Below are 8108 nucleotides of genomic sequence, written 5' to 3'. Positions count from 1 at the left end.
GAAATTAGTTAGTAATCTATTATCAACTATATTTGTCAGGTTAAAAGGATAGATAAGTAACTTGACGACAAGAAATCCGAAGCAGATTTGTTGTTGGGAGAAGTCGACATCAACATAAGATGGCTGGCTTTGATCATATACCTGATGAAATTCTTTGCAATATCTTTTCCCGACTACCTGCCAAGCCAATGGGGCAGTCTAGATGTGTATCTACACATTGGAATCGTCTGATTTCAGCTCCTTCTTTTATGATGTCAAGATCATCATCAAGGTTCTTTCTACGCCGTATCAGGTCAGATTCTCATATTCATATATTCGTCAAAAGTAATGGATCAGTTACAAGTTCAGATTTTTCCATGTTCAACAATATTCCCCCTATGGAAAACTGGGGCGATAGATTTGTAACAATTAATTGTCGGCACATTCAATGGAGTTATCCTGTTGACGGTTGAGGATTATACGTGGGATTCGGAAGGGATGGGCTTTGTGGATGAGCGTATGATCCTTTACAATCCTTTTACCCGTGTATATGAGATATTTCTGGATCCATATGCCCCTTTACCTGCTGGAAGCCATGCATACGGATTTGGTTATGGTGCCACCCCAGATGAGCTGAAATTTATTAGGTTTAGAAACTACAACGATTCTAAGAGAAGTTACCATACTTGTGATGTATTCAATCTGAAAACACGTTCATGGAGCCAGCAAGAACTCATTCAAGGTGCTCAGATTGATGCATTTGTAGGCACTTTTCTTAAAGGATATTTGTATTGGATGGGTCCTTTGAAGATCATGGCACTTAATGTCGACAAGATGGAATTTTCAGAGATGCATCTACCCGATTCGGCTATCAATCAACGTAATCATCTGGGTACGTGTCATGGATGCCTATGGATGATCACGAACACTGTCGACGCTCTTAAGTTTGACATGTGGGTAAAGAATGAACAAGGTGTTGATAACTTATGGTCGAAAACATATTCATACACATTAGCTTTGGAACCTGAGTGGTCTTTTTCCAAAGACATTGAAATTACCGAGGATGGAAAAGTTATAATGCATCTGGTGAAGAAGGATCGTGCAGGACAAGTGATTTTTGATACATCAAAACAGTCCTATAAACTGTTAAAGAGATCCTCCCGTTTGTTAAGGGGCATCATATACAAAGAGAGTCTCATATCTCCTATGAATTTATGCCGGGTTTGATAGGATCTCTTCTAGATCTTTACCTTGTACTACTAGTATATCTTTTATGTTTTTTTTCCTCATCTACTGGCGGGGCTTTATTTAAATGAGATATTATGCACTTGTGTGTTCATTATTCATATCACCATATGCTGATTTTTTCCGAAGGTTTTACATTGTTTGGATCTGATTAAAACGGCATCGTCATCATCAGCACAAAATTCCCATTGGTACATGACATTTAAGGCGGTTATGTTATACGGCAATATTTACAATTACAATTGTATAGACTATATATAAAATCTCTTTTTACAATTGTAATACTAAAAAACAATGCAACTGTATATATCAAAATCACTGTCATTAATAACATATGTTAACAAAACAATGCAATGTACGGACCCCGGACTTAGCCGTACGGCTACGTCCTAAAAATTGGTGGTGGTGAATGGAGATGGTGATGTTGATGATTGGAGATGACGATAAAAAAAGATTGATAGAGGCATCACCTTTAGGTTTATTGGGGTTTTTTTATTAAAAAAAATATAATAATTAAAAAATTAAAAATGAAAATAACAAGATAAAAAGATAATAAAAAGATCACTTTCTATCCCTTCTTTCCATGAGCGACATTTTTTCTTTTAATGAAAAACTAATTTACTCTTATGATCCTATCCTAACTCAATCAAGAATATTTTTTCCATAGGATTCCGAATCGAATGCTAATCTTTTTTTTTTTAATTTCTAATTTGATCAGATAATCATTCAAATTCAGAATGAAACTCATTGTTTATAATAAAAAGAAATTAATTGAAGTCATGAGGCCCTATCCATTTATTAACTTGACTCGGCTTGAAATTGATTTCGATTTGCTTTCAACAAATGTAATGTAAAATTATTGGCTACCATCATGTCAAATTTTGACATACAAGATTCTGACATGGTGATATGTACACCCTTCGTCCGAACCATCTTCCTGGAATATTAATAAAATGACATTAAAATTTTTTCCAATAATGCCAAGTAATGGTTAATTTCACCTAGTCTTATGTCATCATTTTTAATTGTAGTTATTATATATAATGACTTAAAGATAGAGAGATAAATCAAATCCTATTTAATAGTAATTGTAAGAATCCACAACTAAACCCACAAGATTAACCATTATCAGCTTGAATTAAAAATCAGTAATAAAATAAAAAAATTTACAAGTAAAGGAAACTTAATTGATTTTTAGACCCCTAAAAGTTGTCTTTTATCTTTGAGTGATTTGTAAATAACTTTAAAGGTGAATTTCTCATTAATATACACAAATATTACAATTACAACTGTACAAATAAAAAAACATGAATTCATCTAAACAATATCAAAACCAAAAGTTATTACTAGAATGAGACCAAGAAGCGTCATCTTTCACCGCTCTCTATTCTCATTCACATACATTAATGTAGAACCTCTGCATAAAGCTAACAAACAAACCTTTAATCTTCAATAGCAACCAGAGAGTTATTACTCCATCTCAAGTTCCATCTTTCAGCAATACTACTCACCTTCATAGTGTTTTTAACACTAATTGACATCATTTTATGCCTTACATTATCCTTTATTATTCTGCACAAAGTTTCTACACTTCTCTCTTCCTTCTTAAAGTTTCTCAAATTCCTTTCCTGCCACACAAAATAGACAGATGCAGCTAGGACCAATTTACTAACAACAACTGCAAGATTATTCTGGGTTTTCATTGCTGCAATTTTCTCAATTACATCAAACATCCCTATACTGCCACTTAATATAGGAGAGTTATCTGTAATATTCTTCCACACCTTCATTGCATACTCACATTGGAAGAACAAGTGTTCATGACTATCAACTCCTCTTTGACACAGAGGACATGTAAAATCCCCATTAGTCTGCCATTTCATTATTCTATCTTGAGTAATCAACTTTCTCTGAACTGCCAACCACAAGATAAATGCATGTCTTGGCACCATATGACTAAACCAAACAACATTCTTCCAAACTACCTTTTCCCAATCAGGTCTCAAATCTTTCCAAACTTGATTTGTACTGAACTGCACCAAAGAATTCTGTTTAGTGAGCCATTTTACCCTATCTTCCCTGCTTTCCTGCAAATTTGGAACCTCAATATCTCTCAAGAACTCATATTTATTTAACCAATCCTCTGGCCACCTCCATTTACCATCAATAATCATATCTGCAACTGTCATATTATCTCTAAATTTACCTTCAAAAATAGTTCTTCTTGTAATTTGATCACACAAAGGACCAACTGTACACCACCTATCATACCACAAAGAAATTCTCCTACCATTTCCAACTTCATATCTAACAAAACCTCTAATTTTATCTCTTAAATCCATCATTACTTTCCATCCCCAACTATCCTGTTTATCAACTGAAACAACCCAAACATTAGAATTTTTTAATTTTACCACATTAACCCATTTAGCCCAAAGTGAGTCTTTATTCTCCACTATTTTCTAAAACTGTTTCAGCAATAAAATTTCATTCCACAGATGCATATCCTTTAAACCCAAACCACCTTGATCTTTATGTTTACACACATTTTTCCAAGCCACTCTAGCTTTACCTTTAGCAGATTCCCCAGAATTCCATAGAAAACTCTTGAAAACTTTCTCAATTTCTTTGATCACAGTATTAGGTATCATGTACACTGAAGCCCAATAAACTTGCATTGAGGCTAAAACTGAAGATATCAATTGAATTCTACCAGCATAGGATAAAGTTTTATTCCTCCAGCAATCAATTCTACTCTTAATTCTATCAATGAGAATTCTACAGTCTGCAACACTCAATTTCTTAGCAAGTAATGGCACCCCCAAATATCTAACAGGAAGTTTCCCACATTTAAAAGGCATAATTTGTAAAATCTCAGCTTTATCCTTTTCAGCCATGCTTCCAAAAAATATAACACTTTTACCCAAGTTAGGAATTAAACCAGAAACCTTGGAGAAATCATCCAGACTTTGCTTAACTACCTTAACAGAAGCAACATCCCCTTTACACAAAACTAACAAATCATCAGCAAAGCACATATGAGTAAGCTGCAACTCCTTACACCCAAAATGATACTTGAATTCCTTAGAATCTCCAATATTTTTACACATGATAAGATTTAAGACTTCCATCACTAGTGTAAACAAATAAGGGGAAATTGGGTCTCCCTGCCTTAATCCTCTTCCTCCTTTAAAATATCCATGAATTTCCCCATTAATACAAACAGAGAATTTTGTAGAAGTGACACAAGTCATAATCCAATGCACCATCCTCTTGTGGAACCCAAACTTCTCTAAAATATCCCTTAAAAAACTCCAACTTACAGTGTCATATGCTTTTTGTATATCAATTTGCATAACACATCTCCTTGGTCTATACTTCCTGTTATACCCCCTCAACAATTCTTGTGCAATCAAAATGTTATCTTGAATGTGTCTTCCAAGCACAAATGCACTTTGATTAATATGAACAATCTTTCCAAGCACATTCTGAATTCTTTTAGTTAGAATCTTACTTATGCATTTGTAGATAACATTGCAACAAGCTATAGGTCTAAAATCTGACACCTTATTAGGGGTAGTAATCTTAGGAGTTAAGGCTACTAAAGTTGCATTAACTTCCCCAAGCAGCGATTTGTAAATATATTTGTCTGCTTGATTATAAATTTAGGCAAATATCATCCAAGTACAAGTTCAAGTTGAATTACGAAGGATTCTTTCGGTTAGCCAAGAATTCACATCAAAAGTTCCTGATAAAGAAAGAAGTGGTTTTCAATAGTTTCTCTTATAGTTGTTTTTTAGCATACTAGCTGGTTTGGATATAGGTTCTCACCAATCTCTGTTTATGTTTTCTTTTTGGTTACATGGGCTGATCATCTCATGTATGTGTATTGAATAATACAAGGTGAATAGTATATGTATTCTATACACATGTCTAGAATAATGCATATTGATATTAAAAGTGATAGTTTCTTGGAGGGACATTAATGAAGCAATTGCAATCACTAAAAAGCATGAATATGTGTCAATGGTGGAACTTTTGGCAACTTGCAGGTAACATTTGGTCTTGTTATTTACATTCCGTGCAGAATCAATGAAAGAAATATAGTTATGGTTTTTTAGTTTAAAGGGTATTGTGGTCATTATCTAAATAGTTAATGAAATTTGGGATTTAATTTTGATTAAAATGGAGATTTGGGGAGATATGATATTTTGATATTAAAGTGGGGATATGTGATATATTAAATCTGATTTGTGCATATGTGATATTTATGTATTTTAATGAGGGTATATATGAAATTATCTCTTCAATTATTACGGTTAAAATGTATCGCTTGTAATTCATCAAAGAAAAATTATTTATTTTAGACCCCATGTTTTAAATGACAAGAGAACTTGAGATGAAAAACGTTTACGAAAAGAAATTATAACTACAAATACAAGGGCAAAAATGTAAAACAGCACAAACTAATATGACCGTTGCAAATAGTTTTCTTCCCCCCTTTTAAAGACTAAAACACTCTGATAATTCTAGGGTTTCAAATCAAAATCAGTTTAAGAAAAATAAAATTGTACAATCAGAAATTAAACACAATTCAATCAGCATACATACATTTGTTTGTAAGTATTCTTCTTCTTCCCCCTAATTTATCCAATCATCATAAGTTTTTATTCTCATTCTCCTTTCATTGTACAGGAAATTAATCAATCCGATTGCACTGCTCTCAAGTATTCTGATAGATCGATACAATTCTTTGTAAGTATTCGTCTTATTTAGTGTAACCCTAATTTATTTGTTCAATTATATGTATAGTTTATATTTACCGGTTTCTTGAAAAATCTGCTGGTCATCTCGTGTCGATATTAGTTTGTTACGTTTACCAAATTTCGTTACTTTTGTTGTTAATACAATTTTTTGTAAGTATTCTTCTTATTTACTGTAACCCTAATTTATTTGTTCAATCATATGTGATATGTTATTATTTTATAATCATATGTATAGTTTATTTTTACTTGTTTCTTGAAAAATCTGTTGGTCATCTCCTGTCGATATTATTTTCTTTCGTAGCAATTTTCGTTAATTTTGTCGTTAATTTAGGACCCCTTTTGTTTTTTTGTTTTTTTAAATATTTTTTCTAAAATTCAATGTTTAAATTTTGTTTCTTGCTCTATGTACAGACTCCAGAGGATTTTATCGATTTCAATAAATGGCGTTGCACTCTAGCCGTATGACTCAAGACCAGAACTTTAGTATTCAATTTGATGGTGGTATGTCACTACCTTTTTATTGAAAGATTTACGATCTTATTACCGTTTTTTAGTGTATTGCATCTTTCCTTAGATATATATTAATTTAGCGAAAGGGGTAAAATTTTATCACCATGTTTGTATTATTTGTGGTTGGAGTTAAGTATTGTTTTCTTTGTTCAGGAATGAAGACCATTGGGTCTACTGTTCATAAGAAGAAAGGAGGTTTTGGAACAAGGAAAGTGCTTAACGATATATCAAACTCAGGGAAGCCATCTGCACTGCAGGCGTCAAGAAAACACAATGTCAATAATGTGATTCCGATTGGGGAAGATTTTGGTGTAGCGAAGAAGGCTCAGGCTTCTGTTGGGGGAAAAGGCAAAGTTAGTGGAAGAAAAGCGCTTGGTGATCTTACAAACGGGGTGAAACCATTTGCTCAGCAGCAGCAGCAGCAGAAGAGTGTTAAGAAGAAGATTCAAGGAAAGCAGTTGATAACTGTTGCTGAAGATGAGGACTTCTCCTTCTCCATTGCAGAAGAAGGCTTTTTGCACAATCATGATGAATGTATCAAGTCACGGAATAAAGCTCTGGACTTGGATGAGTTCTTGAAAGCTGTTGGGCTAGATAGTAGAGGTATCTCATTTATCATTCAGTTTTATGGCTTTATTCCGTTATATGTTTTTCTGTTTTATTTGGCAATAACTCACCCATCTCAATTGTTATATCACAGATACTTGTGTTCAGCCTCCATTGACATACAATCCAAAGGTATGCTTTGATGATATGATGATATATAAGTTCCTGTGTTTCTTTAGTTTGGATCTATTTAAAATGATTTTCTTTCTGAATTATATGCAGGATGAAAATCTCTACGACCTCTTTGAGATTGAGGAGATAACTGAGCCGATAACAGAATATCGACCTCGTGGTGGGCTAAGTTCCCCAAACTTTGGTAGCCCAAATTCCCCAAGAATGTCCTATATGAACATGGACTATGATGACTTTTCAAGCTTTATCTTGGCCGAGACACCATTAAGGTTAAAGTAGCGTGTCTAATGTGATTTAGTCAGTTTAGTTTTTGTAGAAACTATATGCCATTAGTTTCCCTTCTCATACAATTTTCATAAACAAGTCCGATTTCTAGTATTGTTAGTTTGTGGTTGTTTTGTGGTCAAACTATTGACTGTTGTAGTGTAATGCAAAGTCTTGTTTTTGATCATGTTGGCAAGATATGAAAGACTAATGTTTTAATAAAATCTATTTTTTTTTTGCCCAATTTTGGTTATTAGTAGACTAAAGTTTCAAGTGAGCCTTGGCTGTTCTTGTTTTTATGCTAGTGATCTGTTCTGACAAACGTTGAACTCAAAGACGTTCTTGGAATGGAATTTTTTGACAAATGAGTCAAGGATTTGAATTATCTATAATTGACTGAGAATCATCTAATGGCTATGTAGATTTGTCTTGGTTATCAGTATGTAAGGTTTGGTTTGGTCCAGAATGCATGGAAAACTGCTAATCCGTATTTATTATGACTCATAACGATGGGATTTTATTTGGTTTAGGCATGTGAGTATGCCAGGGGTCCAAATATCATAGAGTGATGCTGTTTTCTGCTTCTATGTATTATTTAGGTTGTTT

General features: G+C 33.4%; 2 protein-coding genes across 2 annotated transcripts; both read left to right on the top strand.

The window, feature by feature from the left end:
- Window positions 1-477: 477 nt before the first annotated feature.
- Window positions 478-1206, top strand: LOC122588023. Its single transcript, XM_043760169.1, has one exon. The coding sequence runs from the start codon at window positions 478-480 to the stop codon at window positions 1204-1206; it is 729 nt and encodes a 242-aa protein (XP_043616104.1).
- Window positions 1207-5765: 4559 nt separating this feature from the next.
- LOC122589937 (protein PATRONUS 2-like) lies at window positions 5766-7729 on the top strand. Its single transcript, XM_043762268.1, has 6 exons — window positions 5766-5843; window positions 5920-5979; window positions 6402-6491; window positions 6654-7103; window positions 7201-7238; window positions 7329-7729. The coding sequence occupies exons 3-6, from the start codon at window positions 6431-6433 to the stop codon at window positions 7515-7517; spliced, it is 738 nt and encodes a 245-aa protein (XP_043618203.1). The 5' UTR covers window positions 5766-5843; window positions 5920-5979; window positions 6402-6430; the 3' UTR covers window positions 7518-7729.
- Window positions 7730-8108: the final 379 nt, after the last annotated feature.

The sequence above is a fragment of the Erigeron canadensis genome, chromosome 2, assembly GCF_010389155.1.
Source record: "Erigeron canadensis isolate Cc75 chromosome 2, C_canadensis_v1, whole genome shotgun sequence".
Classification (NCBI taxonomy): domain Eukaryota; kingdom Viridiplantae; phylum Streptophyta; class Magnoliopsida; order Asterales; family Asteraceae; genus Erigeron; species Erigeron canadensis.
The sequence above is the reverse complement of the archived record's forward strand: the minus strand, read 5'-3'. Positions and strand labels throughout refer to the sequence as shown.

Excerpts from the sequence above, each read along its gene's own strand:
- LOC122588023 (XM_043760169.1), top strand. The coding sequence starts at position 478 with ATGGGCTTTGTGGATGAGCGTATGATCCTTTACAATCCTTTTACCCGT.
- LOC122589937 (XM_043762268.1), top strand. The coding sequence starts at position 6,431 with ATGGCGTTGCACTCTAGCCGTATGACTCAAGACCAGAACTTTAGTATT. Across the intron at positions 7,104-7,200 it reads TGTTGGGCTAGATAGTAGAG|ATACTTGTGTTCAGCCTCCA; the intron begins GTATCTCATTTA and ends GTTATATCACAG. Across the intron at positions 7,239-7,328 it reads CATTGACATACAATCCAAAG|GATGAAAATCTCTACGACCT; the intron begins GTATGCTTTGAT and ends AATTATATGCAG.